Source organism: Phascolarctos cinereus, unplaced genomic scaffold, assembly GCF_003287225.1.
Source record: "Phascolarctos cinereus isolate Bilbo 61053 unplaced genomic scaffold, phaCin_HiC Scaffold_4;HRSCAF=312, whole genome shotgun sequence".
NCBI classification, from domain to species: domain Eukaryota; kingdom Metazoa; phylum Chordata; class Mammalia; order Diprotodontia; family Phascolarctidae; genus Phascolarctos; species Phascolarctos cinereus.
Window position 1 is genome coordinate 372,566,412 of NW_027555847.1, and position 24,901 is coordinate 372,591,312.

The window sequence follows — 24,901 nt, forward strand, 5'->3', positions numbered from 1 at the left end:
AAAAAGGTTTCACATAGGAGACATGGGCTAAACTTTGAAGGACAGCAGGAATCCTAAGAAGCAGAGATAAGAAGGGAGTGCATTCCAGGAATGGGCTGTGGGGTGCATATAGGTAGACTGTATAAAGGCACAGAAAGAGGAGCTAGAGCTTTGTGTCTGAAGAACAGTACGAAGAGCAAATGAATTGGACCATAGATAACAACATATTTCTATCATCTGGGGAATTTCTAATTTTTTCAGGACTCAATTTCCTGTCAAGCAATAAGAAATCATTTCTGGGCCCAATGGACTGGGACATTGCACATGCTCCCTTTTCCCTAAGAGACCCCTGTGCCTTAGATAAAAGCAGAAAATCTGAATTAGGTGTCTTGGGAGAACCATACTTCTCACGCAAGCAGTTAGACTTCCTTTTCTCACATTTTTCAGCTCAGTAAGCCCTCATCCATATGCTTCAAGGATAAATCATTTATAGTTTAGGTTATGCTCCTGTATAGGGTCTCCCACAAAAGGTGAGGGATTAGGAAGGTATTCAACATACAGTATTAACTGGGTATGGTAAAGGTATTTATTTTCCTATATAAACACACATATATACACAAAGCTAAGAAACAGACTCACGCACTCATAGGTAGAAGTACATAAAACAGGATTCAGTAACAATGTATAATTACTATTACAATCTCTCTGGATACTGAAACTTAAGCTTCATCTAAACATGAAACAGTTTGAGGGACAGTTGATTAGGCACTCTGTATTTCACATGGTTCCATAAACTTAGTCTCCCTCAAAGTTCACATTTTCTAAAAAGTAAGTCAAGGTTTCGACTCCTCCTCTTGTTAACACTTGTCTTCTCTGATGAGGAACTTCCTTTACTGTGAGCCAGCTTCACATATTGCACCCAGGACTTCTAGAAATTGAAAATATCACTAAGCTTGGACACATTCACCCATAGAACAATGTTATGTCACTATTCAGGAAGGGATGTAAAGCAAAAAAGATAGTGAGGGGTCCAGGTATAATAAGCATTTGTACAAGGACCCATGGAAGGTGGAAGTGGTGACAGGACAAGAATAACAAACTCTACACCCCCGTCCCCTCTAGGAAGTCTAGAGACCAAGAGCACTACATGCCACATGACAATGTTCAACTAAGAGCTCAAGCTTGAAGCTGTCTCTTCTTCCTGAGCAGAAGCTGCGTCAGAGGCTTCTCTAGCTCAGCAGCCAAGGACGTGATAGCATTGTCACCTATATGCATAGAGTCAGCAAAGACAACTATCCCACACCACAGAGTGTTAAGATGCTACATCATATATTTATCAAGTGAGAAGACATGTTGACTATCCACTAGGTATAAACATGGCCTATATACCTCCCTGGGTGCCGCACAAAGGGTGTTTGATTGGCTAATGGATTTGGCCACCTTCTGGGTCCTATAAAAAACTAGCAAACTACTCGAAACTGGAAAGGCAAGTGCTTGGCATTTGAGAAGTGTTCCAGCTAAACTCACGATAAGGAACTGGGGGATGGGGTAAGAGCACTCCTCAACATGGCTAAAAGTCTTGTAAGCTTCAATGGGTATGAGGGATTTTGGACTCTCTTCTATGGCCCAGCAGCCTCTCCTGAATGGCTGATAGCAATGTCTGCACTAGATGTGATAAGGAACACAGATTCAACACTATACAAAGATCCCATCAGAAAAGCTACACTCTAAGAGGACTCTCATGAGAATTCCATCAAAAGGACTTCAGGAAGTGAGTTACCACTTTGCCACATGTATTCTCTGAACTTGAACATACTTTCACTTGGACTCTGTATGTACTGTTAGGAAAGTGTGGGTCACAGACTTTTAAGGGGAATGTTTGTACCAACCATACAATCTTAGCAAATATCCCTTTCTAGAAGCTAGTTACTGTGTGACTATGGGCAAGTCACTTTCCATTTCTAAATCTGCATCCTCATTTATGAGTTGATTGGACTTCATTTCCAACAGTTCCTCCAGCTCAGTCTTTCTATGATTCTCTGAACATCTACAAAAAAACTAATAGAAATACCAAAAAGAACAGGGCCACGGACTTTCAGCAGACCTTACAAATCTTCCTTCCAAGATGTAAATCAATACTCTGTAATTGCTCAACAAGCTTTGAATCCAATCACACAATTACCAAGCCCACATTTCATCTTGTCTACAAAGATATGATGGAGAATATCAATTAACTTCCTTGATTTACCAATTCCAAGTTGGATATTGAGTCACTAGGTGCTTTACAACTCCACTGTAGACATAAGGAGATAGCCTGAGAGGGCTTGAGAAAAGCCAACTTCCCTCACCACTAGAAATTGGTAGTTGTCATAGAGAAGTCTGTTTTAGTCGCCTCTGGTAGATAATTCAGACCCAGATGAACTTCCAGAACCAATTAAGTGTTGTTGAAATGCAGGAAATCATAAGACTTACCTGAAGTAGGTGTCGATTCTCCCCCCAGACATTAAGCCCTGTAAAGACCAGAACCATGTTTCCTTCTTCCAGGCTTACTATGGCTTTGCTTTCTCTCTTTCCATTGGCTCATGAGTTATTATCTTTAATATACAGACAAGTTTGTGATTTCTTTCCAGAGACAGCCTTTGGTTACATCTTTATGTACTGCCTGAGACTTAGCCTTATATCCAATCCTGGCATGGCTTAAGACTTAGACCTAACACCAGTCTTACACTAACCCCATCAAAAAGAGGAGGGAAGTTAATCTGACACAACTAATTCTTTATGAATCCAGGCTGAATCTTACTTTCTTCTATGGAACTCATTTTATTTCTTCTTTCAAAAATCACTAAGCCATTTGCCTATCTCCAACTTTTTGAATGGAAGTTCAAATTGCCATTCTCCAAAATCCAGTAAAAATGAAAACTTATGATATCTATAAGTTTTTTAAATATCTTTGGAACATGATTCATTTGGACTAGAAGCTCTAAACTCCATTAAGAATAGTTAAGTATTCTCATTATCATCAGGCCACAGTATTAAGCTTATCTTACTAATTTTATGAATACAAGTATATATGTGGTATATATACTTGAATATATACTGAATGGCTGATGGCAACGTCTGCACTAGATGTGATAAGGAACACAGATTCAACACTATACAAAGATCCCATCAGAAAAGCTACACTTTATCTAAGAGGAATCTCATGAGAACTCCATCAAAAGGACTTCCAGGAACTGAGTTACCACTTTGTCACATGCATCCTCTGAACTTGAACATACTTTCACTTGGATTCATACCCAGAATGTCCTATCTTAGAAGAGACATGGCCATTTTCTCTTAAGGGTTCTTGTTCCTTAGACTATACTAACTAGTTCTTTGATATTGTTAAGAATTTGGACCAAAGTAATTCCCTTCATACCCTTCTCCTACCAAATGAAAATGTAAGCAAAGAATGACAGGAATTTATAACTATTGCTTTTAGAATAGATTTTCAGCAATTATCCAGGAAATTGAGGCTCTCCAAAACTACTTAAGATTTCTTGTGCCACAGTCCAAAAACCCAAATCCCATTCTGACACAATTCATAAAACCTCTTTCAAGTAGAAGGTGTGATGAAAATACCACCTATGTTCCAAGTCTATTTTATGGCCAACCCTAAATATTTCCTTTGCAAATTTATTCTAGTGATATAAATTCCACTCAACTTTAAAAAAAAATTATTAAGTACTAAAGTAAAAAGCAGCAAAGAAACAAAGACACAGAAAAAAAAATGGCCCCTGCTCTCCAGGAGCTTACATTCTCCTGAAATCCAATCATCTTGGCATAAATAATATCAATGAATAAGCTTAAGTTTTAATAGGGTCTCTAAATCCCAAATGTATGCCCCAGTAAGGCAATATTAATCCACCATTTCAGGTCTATACAGAAATCAATAAGAACTGTTGAACAGCCTCTACATGCAAAATACTGGAAAATATACTTTCAGGAGATTTTTTTTAACTGTGTATGTGTGTGTACACATGTATATAGGCATATTTATGTACATATATATGCATATGTGCACATATATACACACCACATATATACATGCACATATGCACACATAAATACATACATACACACATATTCTCACCTTTAAGGAAACTAGAAGGAAAAAACATATGGAAAAAAGAACAAAGACACCAACCAAAATTAATATAGCACAAATGGTGCACTAAAGTAATTTGGTCTTAAAGTTTGGCAAAGAACAAGTACAAGAGAGGGCTCAACAGGTAAAGTAGGCAAACTCATGCAATTCATAAAACCCATAACTTCATTTATCACTAACCAAATAGTTCTTTGGAAGGTTAGTTCCACAGCTCCAATCCGTGCAATACTTCAGCAGTTCAAGACCCAGGCAGGAGACATGCTGGGTCAGATAATCAAGTATCATGTTGGTTAATAATAAGCTATCCTCACATAAGAAAAGGACATCACTAAACAAATGAATCAAAAGTGGATTAATCTGAGTTGCTTTTAGGTAGTGATAATTGTATATATTTTTACCTGGCTAGTCTGTTATGACCAAGAGCATACTTATTAAGTGCAGAACAAACTAAAGTTTTATTAAGTGCTGAACAAATTAAAAAAGCTAATGAAAACACATTATGAAACAGGAATTACAAAACAGTCTATACAACACTGTCAGTGAAAATGCCAAAACCTATCAGTTTATAACATAACGGACAAGTCCTCCTCCACGGACCTCTGACAGCCGTCGGCAGTGCCTTAAAATGTTCAGTATCACATGAAACCGCTTGTCAACTTTCAAATTCGTGAACTCTTTTATATCAGCTTCTACTACAAAGTACTGGCCTGAAAAGAGATTTATTTGTAAAAGGTTAACATCACAGGTAACAGTAATGCATAAATTGTAAATCTGTATTATATTACCATTTGCTAACATAAGGTGTCTAACTAGTACTCTTACAATGTTAAAAAAAATTTATCTAGTAAAGTTGCATAATATTTAATGTGGCAATTTAATAACATATGCATTAACCTTCCATCAGTGTCCTCTGAACAATTCACTATTGTAATTCTAAGAATAAAAGACTTAGTGCTGGTCCTTAAGAGACAAATTTAAGAAGGGCTCTTACATCTAAAAATAAGTTTTACCTTCTCATTTTTCACCTGGCTGTACTGCTTCTGGACTCTTCTGATTTCTCTGCCATGCCCTTAAGAAGGTCATTATCGGGGGCAAGTAGGTGGCGCAGTGGATAAAGCACTGGCCCTGAAGTCAGGAGGACCTGAGTTCAAATCCGGCCTCAGACTAAACACTTGACACTTACTAGCTGTGTGACCCTGGGCAAGTCACTGAACCCCAATTGCCAAAAAAAAAAAAAGCTCATTATCATCATCCTACAAGATCCATCAGCCTTGGTACTTCACCTCAGCACAACCCCAAGATCCTCTAATTGGAAAATTGAAGTCATGAACTCCAAATCCTCCATCTAAAGAGGGAGTTCAGCTCAGAACATTTCCTTTCTTACCTGGCTAAACTACTGGATTTCTCTGACTTCTTCTCCATGCTCTTGTGTTAGCAAGTACCTTTCCCAACCCTCTCCTCTTGTCCCCTCCAGCTTTTAAGCTTCCTTTGTGTTGTATGATGTCTTAGTCCATTAGAACGTAAGCTCCTTCAAGGCAGTGAATATTTTTTTCTTTGGTATTTTTATCCTCAGTACTTAGCACAGTGCCTTGGCATATGGTAGGACCATAATAAATGTTCACTGATTACTGACTTCTGTGGCTGTATCTATATTAATTCCATCCATTAAAGTCTTCTTCCAATGCCTCAACTGTGCCACAGAAATGACCCTACGTTCCCCAAGCTATAATGGCAGACCATACCACACTGAGAAGCCTCAGAATATGGATGACAGATTGTTAGCCTAAGTTGGGAAAAACTCATCATAAGAGGTTGGTCACCAGGTGATGATTTTTTTTTGTTCCTAGAAACTCATGAATATACATAATAAATATATATCAACAAGGTAGAGTTCTGCATTAAGTACCCATACCAGTGCATATCACAGACTCCTTAAGAAGTTATACTAACTATAGCTGGAATAGACAGGTTTTCTCACTTACCTTTGGTATCTTTGGTTTCATCTTCAATGAATCTATGATACAGATTTCTGATAGAAGAATTCATAGTTTTTTTGGGCAAATTTAGGATTCTATATTTACTAGCCACTGCCTTGTTGATTTCTTTAATAAAATCATTAATTTGACAGTATGTCAGACGAGATTTCATATACCTGAAAACAATTACAGGGACAAGAAAGTTTATACAAAGTACCTCCCCCACACACAATTTTATTTTCTTTGAAAATTTTTTACATTAGATCACTGAATTTGAGTAGATTTTGAAGAGAGAATTTTTTCATTTCACACTACAGTCTCATTTTCAAAAATTCTGTGCCACTTACAAAATGAAAGACATATTCTCTAGCATTTTAAGATTAAAAGAAGATGGTAGCCTCTCAGTACCTATGTTTCCTAATAAAAGTTTCTGTACATCAAATAGAAATGGTTCTACTCTTTACTTATAGACCTATTTTAAATGTTATTGTTTCTAAAAGGCAGATTAACCTGAACATAACATTTTATTTCTTTATAAATTTTTAAATGGTTACAGGGAAAGAAAATGGTTAACAGTAAGTGCTACACTGTAGGCATCCAACTGTCTACAAACAGAAATGGAGGTTGTAAAAGAAAGAGTAAAGGAAGAAGGGCAAAGGATACTTCTAAATTTAATGGTGTCCATAACTAGAGTTAGAAGAGCAGAGATTAAGGCTCTTCTCTGCCCTCAAGATCCCCCATTCCTTTAATCATTCTATCACTTTTTATCTTTTCTACTCTAACCTGTAGTAATAAGCTAAATCATAACTTGCCTTATTCGTAACTCTTTTCCTACCCATCAAAGCTTGGTACGTTCTTTAGTTCCAAACAAGAATGCTTTACATTTTCAGTGAGTACAACAAAAATATAACTTACTGGTTTGCTTTTGATTATCTTCTTCAAAAGATATCAGCTTCATTCCCTCTGGTTAAACAGTGAAAACTAGATACCTTGAATACATCTATTACCTATCTGCTAAATTAGTTTAAATCTCCCTGACTGCAACACTTACTCTTCCAAATACCATATAGGCTACCAGTATTCCTGTTGATTTCTCCCTTTTGTCTCTCCTTGGTTTATAAAAAAAAGAGAAAAATAAGAGAAGGAACTAAAATAAGTAAAATCCCCTGTTCCCATTATATTCATTAAACAAGTGATAAAATTATATTTTATATTCTAGAAAACACCTTGATACCAACTAGCCATATGACCTTGAACAAGTTATTTGACCTTTTTAGGCCTCAGATTCCCAATCTATAAAAAGAGACTAGATCAAGCACTCTTAACTTGTTTTGTGTTACAGAACCCTCTGGTCATCTAATGAAATCTACAAGTCCCCTTCTCAGAATAATATTTTTAAATGCATAAAGTAAAATAGAAGGAAACCAATTATACTGAAATACAGTGAGGTGGTGGTTGTTGTTTTTTTAAAATCAAGTTCATGGAACCCAGATTAAGAATCCTGAACTAGATGATCTCCTGGGTCCCTTTTAGTACAATGGTCATATGGCTCAAGATTATGGAAAAACTGAGGTCAGTTCTCAAAACATAAATGAAGTAAATTTGTAGAAAGATAACAAAATCAAAACAAAAACAAAATGTTAATAAAAAGAAGGCCTCTAGATATCTGGTCCACATGAAAGAGTTATGTTACAACTTCTGTATTGACAGGCTTGCTTATTTAAATAAAAAGACATAGTTCTTAAAATATAAAACTATCAAAGATATCAATCATTTCACATTTACAAAATGAAGATTTAAAATTCTGTAACTTGTAACTGTTCCTTAATAAAAACAGAACAATAGGAGAATTACACAGGAGGAAATCTAGGAGATTTAAAACAAAACATATCAATAAAATCTGTTTTTTAAAAACAACAAGCACCATTCTCCAACATAAGAGGTCAAAATACATGAAGTCATTTTCAAATGAAATGCATTGGAAATAAAATGGATTCCCATCACTTGGCGAATGGCTGAACAAACTGCGGTATATGGATGCAGTGAAATATTATTATGCCATAAGGAATGATGAATATGAAATATTCAGAGAAAGCTGGGAAGACCTATATGAACTAATGGAGAGTGAAATGAGAACCAAAACAATTTATAGTAAGATCACAATTCGTTGTTCACTTATGTCTTACTCTTCATGATCCCACAGATCACAGCATGCCAGGCCTTTCTATCCTGCTCTATGTTTCAAAGTCTGTCCAAGCTTTTCCCAATGAGTCCTGTCTTTTATTCTGTGTCCAAAATAAAAATCTTCAACTTCAGTATTCAACCTTCCAATAAACAGTCTGAATTAATTTCTTTAAATATTAACTGGTTTGACCTCCTTGCTTTCCAAGAGACTCTCAAAAGTCTTCTCCAGCACAATTCAAAAACATCAATTCTGCCGTTCTCAGCTTTCCTTACAGTCAAGCTCTCATAGCCATACACTGCTACTGGAAAAACCACAGCTTTGACTATATGGACCTTTGTCAGCAAGATGATGTCTTGCTTTTTAACATGCTGATCATTTGTCATCGTTGTCCTTCATAACTGAAGAGGACCAAAATGACATCATAACGTTGGGGTGTACAGTGCATCTGCCATAGCTGATCAGACCAATATGAACTCAGAAGGTTCTACCATAGGTTGGACACAAATAGTCCACATGAACACTTGGGAAGGATATGTCTGCATCTCACATTTCTTCTCAACTACTGCAATTTTGCTTTGCTCATAGAACACAGCACCTCCTTTGATGTAGACACACACTGGACAGTTCTCTACCATGTCTCACAATTGATCCCAAAGTTCTTCAGAAAAGACCTTGAGGGTATTCTTCTATCACTTCTTCTCATCTCCTGTGAGTGCTTGCTTTGTGTGAATTCTCTGTAAGATAATCTTTTAAGCAAATGTATGTTTTGCATCCCAACACTATGTCTAACCCATTGGAGTTGTGCTCTCTGCAGTACAGTCTGAATGCTTGTTAGTTCACCTCGAAAAGGATGTTTCCAGTACCTTATCTTGCCAGGTAATCTTAAGAATCTTCCTAAGACAATTCAAAAGGAAGCAGTTCAATTTTTTAGCATGGTGCTAGAATAATGTCCAGGTTTCACAGGCATACCACAATGATGTCACAGCACAATGGCTCTACAGATGTTGTATACAGAACTCTGATTTGCCACAGCTTTCTTTCCAAGGAGCATCTTTTAATTTCAAGGCTGCAATCACCATCTGAAATGATTTTTGAGCCAAGAATATAAAATCTGACACTGCTTCCATTTCTTCCACCTGTATTTGGCAGGAAGTCATGGGACCAGTTGCCAAGATCTGACTTTTTTGGATGTTAAGCTTTAAGCCAGCTTTTACATTTGTCTTTTTCACTCTCAAGAGGCTTCTTAATGTTTCTTTACTTTCTCCCATCAGAATGGTATCATCTGCATATCTGAAATTGTTGATATTTCTCCCTGCAACGTTAATTCCAGCTTTTGATTTGCCCTGCCTGGCATTTTCCATGATGTACTCTGTATATAAGTTATATATATAAAGTGACAATATATAACCTTGTCATATTCCTTTTCCAATCTTAAACCTATCAGTTGTTCCTCGTTCAGTTCTAACTGTTGCTTCTTGGCTCAATTACAGGTACTCCCACACTTTTGAGGACTTGCCACATTTTGTTGTGATCCACAGTCAAAGGCTTTAGTGTAGTCAATGAAGCAGAAGTAGCTATTTTTCTGAAGCTCCTTTGCTTTCTCCATAATCCAGCAAATGTTGGCAATTTAGTCTCTTGTTCCTGTTTGAAAACTAGCCTGCCCCACCACTCACAAAAAGGTGGCAGGGAAGCTCAGTGGTGATACGGACAGAGCACCAGCCCTGGCCTCACACACTCAGTAGATGGGCAAGTCACCCTGGGCAAGTCACTTAATCCTGCCAAAAAAAACAAAAAGCCTGCTCTTCCAGCAACCTCAGTTCACATATTGCTGAATCCTAGCTTGCAGAATCTTAAGCACAACCTTGTTACTGGGTGAAATGAATGCAACTGTTCAGTAATTTGAACATTCTTTGGTATTGTACTTTAGGATTGGGATGTAAACTTATCTTTTCCAATCCTGTGCCATTGCTAAGTTTTCCAAATTTGCTAGCAATTTGAGTGCAGCACTTTAACAGCATCATCTTTTAGGATTTTAAACAGCCCAGCTGGAATTCCATAATCTCCACTAGCCTTATTGTTAATAATGCTTCCTGAGGTCCACTTGACTTCATTCTGTAGGATGTATGGCTCTAGATCAGTAACCCTATGGTTATTGGTAATGTTAATCTCTTTCTTATATAGTTCCTATTTTTTTTTTTGCCATTGCTTCTTAATCTCTTCTACTTTTGTTAAGTCCCTATCATTTTTTTATTATGCCCATTTTTACAAGACATATTCCCTTGACATCTCTTAATATTCTTGAAAAGATCTGTCTTTCCTATTCTACAGTTTTCTTCTATTTCTTTGGATTGCTCATTTAAGAAAACCTCATCTCTCCTTGCTATTCTCTGGAATTCTGCATTCAATCGGGTATATCTTTCCCTTTCTCCTTTACCTTTTGTTTTCTTTCTTTCCTCAGCTCATCAGCTCTTTCCTCAGCCTCATCAGTCATTCCTTTTTCTTTGGAATGTTTTCTGCTGCTGCCTCCTAGACAATAATGTGATCCTTTGTCCATAATTCTTCAGGCACTCCAACTACAAAATCTAATTCCTTAAATCTATTCATCACTTCCCCTTAATATTCATGGAGGATATAATTTAGGTAATACTTAAACATTCTGACAATTTTCCCTGCTTTCTTCAATTTAAGTCTGACTTTTGCAATAAGAAGCTCATGCTCTAAGCCACAGTCAACTCCAGGTCTTGTTTTAACTGACTGTTTAAAGCTTCTTGACCTTTGGCTGCAAAGTATTTAATCAATCTGATTTTGATATTGACCATCTGGTGATGAACATATGTAGAGTCTCCATTTGGGTTGCTGAAAAACTATTTGCTATGCCCACTGTTATCCTGACAAAACTCTATTGGTCTCTGCCCCATTCATTTTGTACTCCAAGGCCAAACTTGTTTTTCTAATTATCTTTTGATTTCCTACATTAGCATTCCAATCCCCTATGTGACATGAATGTGACATTTTTTGGGGGGGGGAGTATTATTTCCAGATGTAAGTCTTCATGGAACTGATCAACTTTGGCCTCTTCAGCATCAGTAGTTAGAGCATAGCCTTGTGTTACTGTCATGTTGAACAGTTTACCTTGAATTTGAACAGATATCACTGTCTTTTTTGCAATTATACCCCAGTACTGCTTTTTCTCACCCTTGTACTGACTACGAGGGCTACTCCATATGATAAGGAAAACAACCTTGAAAAACTGTAGATGTTAATGATGAAGCATGTTTCCTATTCCTTGGAAGAAAAGGAATATAGACTATAGTTAGATTCTTTAACCTTTTTTGTCATGAATGCTTTTGGTAGTCTGGTGAAGCCTATGGACTTTTTCTATTTTTTTCTTTTTCTTTTTTGGTCGAGGCAATGGGGTTAAGCGACTTGCCCAGGGTCACACAGCTAGCAAGTGTTATGTGTCTGAGGCTGGATTTGAACTCAGGTCCTCCTGAATCTAGGGCCAATGCTCTATCCACTAAGCCACCTAGCTGCCCCCTAGACTTTTTCTCAGAGATACATCTACACATGCACAATACAAAATACAGAAAATGACAAAAAACACAAAACAATTATAACAAAAATTATCAAAATACTTTTTTAAAAAGGTCATGGACTGCAAAATTAAGAACCCCTGGATTAAAGGTATATTTTCAGACATGGAGAGTATGTTGATGTGTTTTTCATGACTCAACACTTTTGTAAAATGCAAAAGTCTTGAGGAGAGATGGTTTAGTGGGTAGTATTAGAGAAGCAAAAATAAATAAATATGATAAAAATATAAAGGAAAATTAAAAAGTTTAGAGACACAAACAGGAAAATTTGTTATTATCTTATTAAATTTAATATGCACTTAAAACCCTGTAAGTTTACATTTTCATATAGAATCTTTTTTGTTCTTTTCAGATTTGCTTGTTAATCAAATTCATAAAAGGAAAAATAAAAAAAGATTCAAGCAATGTGACTCCAGCAGACATTATATTCAATATAATCAAATTTATAACTAAGTCAACTATATATAAATCCTTTATTAAAGAAAGTATTAAATTTAAAAAAACTTGCATACTTACCCAGGCACATTATCGAATTCATCAGAAGTTAATAGTAAAATTTCTTTAATTGGTTTTTGCTCTTTTGAGGGTTTCTTTGAGTGTTCAGATGCCGTAATTTTAACTTGTTCTTCAGGATTAGCATTTGGTTCCACCACACTATGGAATAAGGGCAGAAAGAACATATATGAATCATGAAAAGTCAGCAGAAAACTAGAAAGTTTACAAAAGAATATGCACAGGTATGTGTAGTAAATAGGAATAAATTCCTCCTTTTATAACAAAATCTATAGAAATTGTTACATATATTTTTCTATTTCCATTGCTTTCCTGAAATTAAGAAAGGAATCACACAGCAGGTAGCATTTCAGCTGGAGCTTAATGCAATTAAGTTCCAGGAGATAGAAGTGAACAGGAAGTGTATTTCAGCTGTGGGGGCCAGCCGTATAAAGGCAAGGAGATAAAAGGTAAAATGTTATAGATGAACAGCAGCAAGCAGATAAGTTTGGCTGGAACACAGTGTGTGAAGAGGAATAAGGTAGAATGACAGAGGTGATTTTATTTTTTCTCTGAAGCAACAGAGAATTAATGAAGATTCCCAAGCAGAGGTATGACTTGGTCAGACAATGCTTTAGGAATATCAAGCTGCTAGCTATCTAGAAGCTGAATTAGAAAGGAGAGGGGCTCAAGGCAGGGAAAACAATGGTTAAAATAGTCTGGGAAAGAGGTGGTAAGAGTTTGATGGAGGGTGGTGGTCACATTATGTGGAAAGACAGGGATGGATATGAAAGATATTGTAAAGGTGGGATTTTCAAGATTTTAAAACTGACTAGGTAAGGGAAAGTAAAGAGTTGAGAATGACTCAAGCTATGAACCTGAATGAGTGGAACGATGTTGGCACCTTCAACCAAGATAGGGAAGCTAGTAAGAGAGGTAAGTTCTGGAAGAAGCTAACAGATTCTCTTTTGGACATGTTATATTTGAGATGCCAAGGAGACACCAAATAGAAATTTCCAGGAGACTGTTGGTTATGTGGGACTGCAATATAGAAGAGAGATGAAAAATAGATGTGTCCAGGAAGTTTGGTCAACAGTGCTAAACAATGCAAAGAGATCAAGAAAGCAAAGGATTTAGAAAAGATCAATGGCTTTTGCAATTAAATAATCCTTATAATATTGGCAAAAGCACTTTCATTTGATGATTGGGTAAAAAACTATATTGGAAGAGAAGTGAAGAAATTCTGGCAAAGAGTGGGCTCTAAGCCCTGAGACTGCTTCTTATTTTACATTTTTAAATACCAGGTAATAAGAATCTCTCAATAATAGAAATGTGCTTACCAGCTCTGGACGACTTTGGGCAAATGGGGAGGAATATTTTTCTTAAGGTTATATATTTCTTTGTAATCTCCATCAAGGGATTCCTGTAACTCCTGAAGAAAAACAAGTTCTATATTTTTGTATTGAAAAGTTATTTTAAATAGCATTCTACAAATATCTGCCAAAATTAAAAATATATTAGGCTACCTAGGTAATATTAAAGTATGACCATGGCCTTGAATTTTCAGGAAGCTGAATCATTTGTAAGCTATTGGATGAATATAACTACCTAAAACTGGTTTGTATTCTGAAAACATTCTTGGATTGTATTTTGTCTTTCCCCATTGGATTTTTCATACAGCATTTCCTATCATTACATTAATAGTATATCATTTTTTAAAATTGAATATTTTTTCCCTCAAAACTAAAACTGTCCTAATATTTATCAGTAGAGAAAACTGTACCTGGGAATTAAATGCACCCCAATACTACTCATATTTGCCAAGATCATAGCCCTAATAATGCATCAGTGTATTATTGTGAGAAAAAAAAAAGTTGTTCTCATAAACTCACATTTATGTAGTATTTAAGGTTTACAAAGTGCTTTCCTAAACATAATGCTGATATAAGTAGCATATATTACTCTCATATTACAGATGAGGAAACTGAGGCTAAGTTAAATAATTTACCCTTGTCAAATAGCTATTAAATGTCAGAGCAAAGATTCAACTCTGAAACTCTTAATACCAAGTCTAGTGCTGTTTAATTTTCCATTTAAATTGCTTAAGTACTCTCATTCTTTTAGGCTTACTTAACTTGATTCAACTTACAGGCTGTGGCCTCATATTCATTTACATAAGAAAATATACTGCTTCTTTGGATTCATGTCACCTGTCTCCCAATAATGCCAACAGAAATTTCACAGGTAGGCATTTAATGCCAAGTTCAACATTTCCCACCCAAGATCTAGCCTTTAACCTATACATTATTGGCCTAAGGTATCTTCAAACTATTATGGTTAGAATGTTTGAGACCACTAACCCAGACAACTATTTCTAATACGATAAATAAGTGTTTATTAAAAACTTATTAATCACTTACTATGTGTAATATACTGTTAGGTACATAGCAGTTTTCCTCTGAAGAGATCAACAAGCTTTACAGGTGTTTCATTTATTCTCATTAACAATCCTATAAAGTATGCACTGTTATCTCTATTTCCACAGGCTAAGAATCTTGATAAGGACACTTTCCCTGGCTGAATTTACTCAGTCCAATCCCCCACCCTCTCATTTTCCTGATGAGGAAAGAGACTCATTAAATGACACCACCAGTTACTGAAAGAAATGAGAATAGAACCTAGCTCTCTCAAGTCCTAGAGTCTAGTCCTTTTCCTATTTACCTACTTTCTAGTTTATCTGTTAAAACTATTTTGCTTTACAAAAAGAAGTTAAAAACAAAAGTCATTTACTTGGAAGATCAAAAAGTCCTTAAAAGCACAAGGCACAAAAGTATAAAATGAAGAATTGCTTTCCTAAGCCATAAAGAGAAAAAGAAATAGAATCCAGAAGCCCTTTACTGTCTGATTTCAGAGACATGCCTACTGCAAGCAAAAGAGAGTCCGATTCCCACAGAGACTGCAAAAGTATGCGTCACTTGGACAGAATTCAAGAGTAGAGATAACCTTTTTCCTTTCTCTATTTTGCCTCTTTGACTACAGCATACAATATATTTCTAGATATGGGAAAACGAAGTCCTACCTCCTGTAGGGTCTGGAAGATTAATCTTTAATGAAGCCTGATACTAAGCAAAGCTGATGGGCTATGAACTTTGATACATTCTTTTGTCAGGCAGGGTGCAATAAAAGAGAAAAGTGGGATTTGTTTTTAAAATTGGGTTTTCTTAACTCCCCAACTTGTTTGCCCTCCTTAACAGACAACCATGAAAGATGGTTGATGGGCACTTCAGGGGAATAATGATATGGACATAATAGGATAGAGAATTTATGAGTGCTGATACATAAAAAAGAAGTCATTAAAGCTGAAAATTAATCTCCTTGCCTCCTAGGTGACCAAGAATAGGTCATGACATTGCTTTAAGTCTCAGATTCCTCATTGGTAAAATGAATGAGTTAAACTAGTTACAGTATCTTACAGTGATAACACTGTATTGGATCTTCTGGCTTTCAAAGCAAAGTTAGGTTGTGTTAATTTATAAACTTATCTGAATATATTTAAATGCCCTCATTCACACTAGTAGGTGAGCTGATACTTTCTGGAAAATTTTCAAAAAGATAAAGTTCTAATACTTGGTTTAACTTTGTATAATTTTAATTCATTAAGTCTTACACCATTTTCCCATGGAAAATTGTAAACAAAGTTCTCCTGCACTTGAAAAATAGCTACTTCCTTTGGTTAACTACCTTTACGTTAAAAACTTGAAGTCTAATACTTGAAGCATTGAAAAATATAGCAAACCATTTCTAAGGGGAAGATTTTGGGGGGGGAGTGGTGGAATACACACATGCATATATTCCTACATTTATACACACACATATAAAGGTTTTGGGATATGGTCCACTGAGAGTAACAATTTTGTACTCTTTCCATTATAAACTTATAATTCAGTACACCACTGGTTTGTGATAATGGATATGATGAGTTTCATCATTTTGAGATGGTGCTTTTGAAACTTTTTTTCAGAATTACCTTTTCTTTGCAAAAGACAAAAATTTCAATTACCCTAAGTGAATTCCTGACATGTTCTTGATATTGAATCTCCAGCTCCAACTTGTTTAAAAGGTCATTTAGAAGAGTCATTTCATTTCTAATTTTCTGAAATACAGTCTTTAAGGCTGGATCATGTCCTGTTGAACATAAAGATAAAATGCAAGTAAAAGACTGAAAAAATCTCCAGAATAATCATTTTAAAGAAGTAACACTGATAATTTTCCTATACAAGAATTAGGGAAAGCTGGGGAAAAGTATATTTATATCTTTCTATGTTCAACACCTACCACCATGTCTTACATATAATGGCACTTCAAAAATGTCTGCTGAACTGAAATTTTTAACTTGCCTCTCTATACTTCAGAATGCAAGGTACTTGAGGGTTACTGGTTTCATGCTTTGTGTTCTTCAGAGAAAAGGGTAAATGAGTAAATCTAATAAGAATAGCGTTCATCTTAAATTACTTCGACCAACACTGTTCCACAAGCTTACCAATATTTTTCAATTGCAGAATTTTCTTAACGTGGGAAATTTTTTCATTGATATGACAGCACAGGTCTTCCAGTTCCGCACCAGCCATCCTTTATACCTCTTTGAGGGAAAAAGCTATCTAGATCTATACACACGTATGTGTATGTTTCCCTACAGAAGACATTAAAAATTAACATGTTACTATCTGGACAAATGCACACAAACAAAAAGGGCCTTTTCAAAGCTCAGCCAATGAGCGCGAGAACAAGGGCACTCTGCCCAGGCCGGTGTCTGCTCGGCTCCTCCCCATCCCCGCCCAGTCCCAGCTCCTCCTCCAGGCCCCGGACCCTCCCCCTCCGCCGGCCCGAGCAGGATTGGCTGGGCCCGGGCTCGGGGCACAAACCACCACGGGTAACGAAGCTCGGGTCCTCGGGCAGGGTCACGCGCCGGTCACGGGGGCTCCACTTCGAGGCTAGAGGCCGGCAGCTGCGAGCAGGCCGAGGCACTACAACTAAGCCCGGGCGGGCAAAGCCAGGAAACCACGAGCTAACGGTCACCCGCCAACGAACCGCTCCTTCCGCCCCCGGCCCCGCACCTCGCGCCGGCCCCGCCCACGTTCCAGCCTATCACAGGCGACCTTCTCCTCTCTCACCCCCCTCCGCCCTCTCGCCCCCCTCACGGGGCCGACGTACGCTGGAGTTCACTAACTCTGTTTGAACGGACCAGGCCATGCGGCGTTGTGAAGTCTCGGCGCTGGAAGTAGCCCGCAAAGGAGCTCGGGCCCGCGACCAATTCAAACTGCGCGCCCTCCTCTGCGCAGGGCGCAGGCGCCGACAACCCCTCGCGAGAGGCGCGAGCAGATGGACGGGAGAGTCCGCGCATGCGCGTGCCCACCTTTGCCAGTTCCTAGTAGTCCAAGTAGGAGAGCGGGAACGAGGATCGAGGGTAAGGCAAGCGGGATCTATGACGTCACTCTTGACCCTTAGTGTTTAGGGCATGCTCAGTGTTTGGATATGAGCTTTATTTTGTCCATGCCGACCCCTGCGGACTTGAAACGAGCGGGCAGGGCTGCATTAGTTAGCTACAGATGGAAGCCTTGCTGGCTTCCTTCTAGTCCCAGCTAAAAATCTCACTTTTTACAAGAAGCCGTTGCTGGTCCCGATTAATGCCAGTCCTTTTCCTCTGCTGATTATGTCCCGTCAACCTGTTTGTTCGCAGTCGTTTGCAAGTTGTTTCCCGGATTAGGCTGTGTGCTCCTTGAGAGCAGGCACTGCCGTTTGCCGAAAGCGCTTAGCAGTGCCTGGGTACATAGTGGTGCTTAATAAAAGCTTACCAACAGATAAGTGTTTAATGCTGTTGTGCCTGAAAGGTACTCCTTGTTCCAGGGCCCAGGTGCTCTAGGCAGTCTCCCAGCCCCCTAAACCACCACCCACCTATCCTCAGTCTCCTCCCCGAGGTTGTGGCCCCCACCCCACACCCAGGGGCATTGCTTATTTTTCCAAATTAGAAAATATTGGAGTTACAAGTAGGGATGTTGTGAGGCTCAAATGAGATCATAGGCAATAACTGGTAAACATTTATTAAGTGCCTACTATGCTAAGCACTGGGAATGCAAACAAACCAAAAAAACGGTTCCTACCGTCAAGTTGGTTAAAATCAACGAGGGGTGAGAGAGAAAGCACAAAAGGAAAGTGAGAAGGCTTTAGGGGTGAAGGGAAGGAATGAAAAGTTGTTTCACTCTTCGTATGGTTAAAAAAAAAAGTCAAGAGAAATCAGTTCAATCAGGTGAGAAATGTTCTGAGCTGAGAGTCTCTGCTTAAACAGAGGTTTGGAGTTCATGGCACAACCCCTCAGTCTTGTCCCAAGGCGGACGAGATCTTTTACTGGATGATGAGATTATTCCACTAATAAGCTTCCTGGGCATGGTGAAAAAGTCAAAGTAAGTCCCAAGAATGGTGCAGCCAGGTGAAAATGTATATATATGTGTGTGTGTGTGTGTGTGTGTACACACAGAGAGACACTTTTAAGTTTAATTTGCATTATTAACACTTTCTTAAGTCCAGACAATCTACAAAGCAATAAATCAAGCTTTAATCTGGAGCTTTAGCTGATTTTTGAGATGTAAATGCTCACACTGAAAATTTAAGGGCTCTTATACAAACTTGTTGGGGAAGGTAGGTGGCTCAGTGGATAGAGCTCTGGGCTTGGAATTAGGAAGATATCTTTCTGGGTTCAAATGTGACCTCAGACACTTAATAGCAGTGTCACTCTGGGCAAGTCACTTAATCCTGTTTGCCTCAAATTGCTCATCTCTAAAAAATAAGCTGGAAAAGGAAATGGCAAACTACTCCAGTATCTTTGCCAAGAAAACCCCAGATGGGGTCAGGAAGAGTCAGACAGAAGTAGAAAATGATTGAACAACAAATACACACTTGTTAGAGCTGGCTCCAGCACACCCTGTTTTAAGGGACCTCAATGACCATCAACTTCCACCTATAACTGACTAGGAATTCCCCCTCCAACATCTGAACCAATTTGGTCATTCATATATTTTTTTAAATTATTTTTATTTATTTTGTTAAATATTTCTGAATTACACATAAAACATTTGTAATAATTATTTTTTAAAATTTTGAGTTCCAAATTCTCTCTCTTCCACCCATCCCCACTCCTTAGAAAGCAAACATTGTGATTTTAATTACACATGTGAGGTCATGCAAAATACCTCTAATGGGGGATAGCATTTTTCATTATGGGTCCTTTGGAATTGTCTTGATCTGAGTAGCTAAATCTTTCACAGTTGATCATCTTTATAATATTGCTGTTACTGTGTTCAATGTTCTCCTGGTTCTAGTCACTTTATTTTGCATGAGTTTATACATGTCTTCCTGGTTTTCTCTGGAATCACCCTTTTTATCATTTCTTACAGCACAGTAATATTCCATCACAATCATATATCACAGTTTGTTCAGCCATTTCCCAATTGACGGTCATCCCCTCAATTTCCAATTCCACAAAAAGAGCCACTATAAATATTTTTGTACAAATAGCTCCCTTTCCCTTTTTCTTTGATCTTTTTGGGATTCAGACAGAGTAGTAGTATTCCTGGGTCAAAGGGTATGAACAGTATTATAACCCTTTGAGCATAGTTCCAAATTGTTCTGCAGAATGGTCAGACCACTTCACAACTCCATCAGCAGTGTATTAGTGTCCCTATTTTTCCACATCCTCTCCATTATTTGTCATTTTCTTTTTCTGTCATGTTAGCCAGCCTGATAGGTATGAGGTGGTACCTCAGAGTTGTTCTAATTTGCATTTCTCTACCAATAGTGATTTAGAGCATTTTTCCATATGACTTGATAGCTTTGATTTCTTCTTCTGAAACCTGCCAGTTCGTATCCTTTGACCATTTATCACTTGGGGAATGGCTCTTATTTTTATAGATTTGGCTCAGTTCCCTATATATGAGATCTTTATCAGACATGGCCACATCTACACTTAAGAAATATTTATTCCGGCCTTTTGGTCCTCTCTGTAGCAAGGGGCTGTGCAGGCAGCAACGAGTTCCCCAGCTTTCAGCCCTCTCTCACTGGCCCTCTTCCTCCAACTCCAACATCTTCCCCCTCTGTAACCATGATGGAACAGGCCATCTCCTTTGCCAAGGACTTCCTGGCCTGTGGCATCGAGGCTCTGTTTCCAAGACTTCAGTGAGCACCATCAAGAGAGTCAAACTACTATTGCATGTGCAGCACGCAAGTAAACAAATTGCTGCTGATAAGTAGTACAAAGGCATAATGGATTGTATAGTCCAAATTCTAAAGGAAAACGGGGTGTTTTCCTTCTGTCAGGGTAAGTTGGCAAATGTCATCAGATATTTCCCCCACCCAGGCCCTTAAACTTTGCCTTTAAGGATGATTACAAGCAGGTGTTTGGGGAACACAAAGCACACACAGTTCTGGAGGCATTTTGCTGGCAGTCCTGCCTCTGGTGGTGCAGCTGGGGCCGCTTCTCTCTGCTTTGTCTACCCCTTGGATTTTGTGAGAACCCACTTGGCAGCTGATGTTGGGAAATCTGGCACTGAGAGAGAATTCAAAGGCCTGGGAGACTGCCTCTTGAAAATCACCAAATTTGATGGAATTTCTAGCTTGTATCAAGGTTTTAATGTCTCAGTGCAGGTTATTATTAGCTATAGCAGCTTACTTTGGAATCCACGATACAGCAAAAGGCATGCTCCCAGAACTGAAGAACACTCACATTGTGATAGGTTGGTTGATTGCACAAACAGTGACTGCTGTGGCAGGTATGGTCTCCTATCCCTTTGATATAGTAAGGCAGTGAATGATGATGCAGTCTGGGTACAAAGGAGCTGATGCCTCGTATGCTGGGACAACAGACTGTTGGGGGAAAGATTGCTAAAGATGAGAGTGGCAAGGCTTTCTTCTAGGGTGCCTGGTCTGATGTTTTTAGAGGCATGGGTGGAACTTTAGTGCTTATCCTGTATGATGAATTGAAGAAAGTAATCTAAGTACATCCTAACTAAAAATGGAACCAGTGAATATAGATCATTACCATACTTAGCATTTTGGATCACTGACTTCAAGAAATTCCTGTTGGTTTGGTTTTTTTTTTTTAATGCAGGCCAGATCATGTTTGTAGAGGAGCCAGGAAGAGCTAATAGAAAAAAGGACTCATTTATTGTGATCCATTGTTCACACAAGAGGAACTGATGATGATTCAGTATATTGATTCTTTTGGTTTTTGGGAAAATAACAAGGAGGCAGATCAATGTGGACCATCTAGTTTAAATGTTCTTTAGTAGGACCATAAATTTGTGTTTAAGTATTTATTTTAAATCATATCTCCCATTTGTACTTAAGCACTATATATTTGGCAGTTACGATGATCTATGTTGAGCATTCTGCTGTAAAACAATAAATACATAGAAGACTCAAAAAGAAAAGAAATATTCTAGTGGTGGTGGGATGAAAGCTGAATTAGAGAATGATAGAACAAATGAGACTAACCTTGAACAAAGATTTTGGTTGGGCTCACTCCTCCAGTGGTCAGCCCTTTTCCAAAAATTAGTAGTGAGCCTCTTTACCTTTATGGCAGGGTTCCCAGATAGCATCTCTTCACACAGTTTCAGAAGGGCCAGCTTGTATCAGGGCAGTTCTCCCCTATCACAGCTCCTTCTGAAATGCAAAATTCCCAAATCTTTTATTATGTTCTGTCTCTGATGTGAAGAGAGTGTAGTTCTGGAAGTTATGGGATATTCTAGGGGCTGCCTCTGTCTAGTTCTTTCCTACAGGAACTCATAAGGGGCTTTCTAGCAATGGCAAAAGCTGAAAGCCTTGTTAGAAGGGTCTTGAAATTGAATGATCAACTGAGAAAGGCATAGAATTCCTAAAAAATTACAAAATCATTGAAGAGACTACCGAATTTGAACATTTGGATCTCTTAATGGAAAAAATGTGAACAGTTTTAGGAAACATTGTTGCTGAGGATGTTATTTAGTCAACCATTGGAAAAAAATGTTTCATCAGAAAAAAAAAAGTAGAACCAAAAAGAAAAAAAAATGTGGTTTGGAGAAAGGCAAGAAAAGCCTAGGCTTTTCTGTCTCTAACTCCAACAAGCCAGGGTGTCCAAGAGAGCAAGAAAATATGAAAGATCTTCAGAATCTGAAGAAAAACCTGCTGTTGCAGAAACTACATAGGAGGAAAGGACTAATTCTAATAATTGGCTTAAAGTTAAAGAACAAGAAGTGATCATTCAGAGGAGAGGAGAGTCAAAGAAGTGGTCAAGAGTCTAAAGACTGAATGAAAAACTGACTAACCAGAGAGCCATGAAAAGAGTCCCTGAAATGCTTTCATTTCCTGTAGTCACTAACAAGGGGCAGAAAGTCAAATCTCTGGCCAAACAATAAGTGTATGAGCTTATAAAACAATTCCTCTAGAGTCTTAGCATGGAAAAAACCTTAAGATATCCAAACCTAAGAGAAATAAGACTCCCACATTGTCTTTTGGATAATATAATATTGATATTATGATCATCATAATAATCAAAATATAATTGTGAACAGGGTAATAATCAGAGAAAATGGAAGAACCACCGTACAGAAAGATAGCCTACAGGTATTGGGCTATACAAAATACATCCCATCCCATAAAAATGAACCCTCTCCTGTCGCACACACCCCAGATAAACCAAATGATCAATCTGAAGTACCAGTTAAAAAGATAAAGTCCCCTTCACTAGAAGAGTTCATCAAAGTTCCATTGCTGAAATTTCTGCCTGAGATCTCCCTGATATTTTCTCTTCTTTCCTTATGTTATAGAATCCAAAGCACCAATAGCAGAGGTCTGGCACCACTCCCTAGGCAATGATGCTGGTCAATTCACTGGCCTAACCTGAATTTGAAAATGCACATTTACTAGAGATCTAAAAATGGCTTCTCTTCCAAAGGTGTTTTCCTTATACAAACAGTGTATTCAGTAACTGCAAAATAATATTTATTTACGCCACCAAGTTGGAGGTGTTTTCTTTGACATCCTTGAACCTCTTGGAATGCTATATCTCTAAACAGTTTTCTTGGGTAGAGAATTATAATCCAACCTTTGTTGAACTGATAGATCATTTGTGGGAAATGTGTGGCCAGAGATGATTTTAAAATGAGCAGCTCCAGGACAATGAAGTCTTTTTTTTTTTTTAGGCAATTGGATTAAGTGACTTATCCAGAGTCACACAGCTAGTAAGTGTCTGAGGCCAAATCTGAATTCAGGTCCTACTGACTCCAGGGCCAGTGCTCTATCTACTGCACCAACTAGCTGGCCCAGATCATAAAATCATGGTATTAAATGTGTTAAGATTTTATGACCAGAGAGAACAAAAATTAAAGACCAATCAGCTTTTTTTTGTGATCTGTCATTCTGTGACACATACTTTTTATCAGAGAAACCCATGGAATTTAAATAAGGAAGAAAACAAAGTTTGTTTATTATGAGCTGGGCATGGCTTTCACAACGAGGTACATTAGTAAGCGATAATCTTGTCAAAAAAATACAGCTGAATCAAACCACAGTTAGGTTAGCATTTTAACAATCAATTTTGTTATACCTTAATTTAGTGTTTTAAGCAACCAAAACAACCCAATTAGGTGTGTGGCATGCCAACTTAAGCCCAGATACAGTTGAAATATCTCATAATTTCAAAAGCTAAGCAGCAGTACAGTCATAAAGTTGTTGTAACCAATATATAATAATAAAATTCTACCATCAAGGCCCAAATTTCCTACATTCCATCTGACACTCATTTATAGCACTGCTCCCGTGGAACTAACTGTCCCCTATTAATGTGGTATTTTTACAGGATATTAATTTCTAGGTGACTTAGATGTAGATTCAATTAATCAAGTCCTATTTCTCATATATTGCTGATTGTGTGTCAGAGTGGTATGGGAGAACAGAATGGTAAGAATGACAAATTCCAGAGCTTATCATCTTCAGTCCATATGAATAAAAATATTTATCCACAGGGTTTTAATATTCTTTGGGGTCAGTCTGTAAAAGCCACTTCTGTTTGAATGATTCAGTGAAGTTTCATTTGCTCATCTCTTTTCAAGCAAACACTCCTGAGTTCAAGGGTTGGTAGGCATTCTCTTCTTGCCTGCATGTAATCACCAAGATGCTCAGCATTCCAAAAAACTGGAAAAGAAAAGGATTTTCTCAGAGAATCATTTACCTCTTTTTAAAGTGAACACACCAAAGAAAGATCTCCTCTCTCCTCCAGGAACCCTTATCATCTGAACTGCTCAGCTTCCTGTCTGAACTGCAGGATTTTTGAGAGTTACTTGCCTATCTCTTCTGATATATTCTCACTGCTGCTAACTCCTACTATGATATTCTATACAGTATTTATTTTAAAGATTTATCCTTCATCCTGATTCTTAATCCAGGCACTCATTATTCTTTATCGTAAGTATTAGAGTATAGCCTAATGGAGTTTGGCAGGGAA

The 24,901-nt window shown here is 37.8% G+C and overlaps 2 protein-coding genes, 1 long non-coding RNA gene and 1 pseudogene across 8 annotated transcripts in view; 2 read left to right on the forward strand and 2 right to left on the reverse strand.

The window, feature by feature from the left end:
- Positions 1-547: 547 nt before the first annotated feature.
- SKA1 (spindle and kinetochore associated complex subunit 1) lies at positions 548-17,711 on the reverse strand. Of its 5 annotated transcripts, none has more exons than XM_020972311.2 (8): positions 17,615-17,711; positions 16,913-17,062; positions 16,433-16,557; positions 13,713-13,804; positions 12,397-12,534; positions 6,109-6,278; positions 4,724-4,833; positions 548-907 (listed from the first exon to the last, which is right to left on the reverse strand). In XM_020972311.2, exons 2-8 carry the CDS (start codon positions 16,998-17,000, stop codon positions 785-787), a joined length of 846 nt encoding a protein of 281 aa, XP_020827970.1. In that variant the 5' UTR covers positions 17,001-17,062; positions 17,615-17,711; the 3' UTR covers positions 548-784. The 5 variants fall into 5 exon arrangements, with proteins under 5 accessions (XP_020827970.1, XP_020827967.1, XP_020827968.1 ...); XM_020972308.2 differs by having other exon boundaries at positions 17,600-17,688; XM_020972309.2 differs by having other exon boundaries at positions 17,584-17,671.
- LOC144456934 (uncharacterized) overlaps positions 17,621-24,901 on the forward strand; it is a 68,015-nt gene continuing 60,734 nt past the window's right edge. For both annotated transcript variants that reach the window (XR_013486165.1, XR_013486164.1), the window contains exon 1: positions 17,621-17,836. This is a non-coding gene — a long non-coding RNA (uncharacterized LOC144456934). The remainder of the gene's footprint in view (positions 17,837-24,901) is intronic.
- LOC144456933 (ADP/ATP translocase 3 pseudogene) lies at positions 17,859-21,756 on the forward strand (annotated as a pseudogene).
- The window catches only part of LOC110198144 (tetraspanin-36-like), a 56,468-nt gene continuing 55,427 nt past the window's right edge, over positions 23,861-24,901 (reverse strand). Inside the window, exon 8 of the mRNA XM_020972314.2 lies at positions 23,861-24,591. Coding sequence (XP_020827973.1) covers positions 24,505-24,591 — 87 coding nt within the window. The 3' untranslated portion in view covers positions 23,861-24,504. The remainder of the gene's footprint in view (positions 24,592-24,901) is intronic.

Bases quoted from the DNA above. Each gene is read 5' to 3' on its own strand.
- SKA1 (XM_020972311.2), bottom strand. From the start codon at position 17,000: ATGGCTGGTGCGGAACTGGAAGACCTGTGCTGTCATATCAATGAAAAA. The intron at 4,834-6,108 runs GTAAGTGAGAAA...ATCTCTTTTCAG, and splicing joins TGAAACCAAAGATACCAAAG to GCCAGTACTTTGTAGTAGAA. The intron at 908-4,723 runs GTCCGTGGAGGA...TTCAATTTCTAG, and splicing joins ACTGCCGACGGCTGTCAGAG to AAGTCCTGGGTGCAATATGT.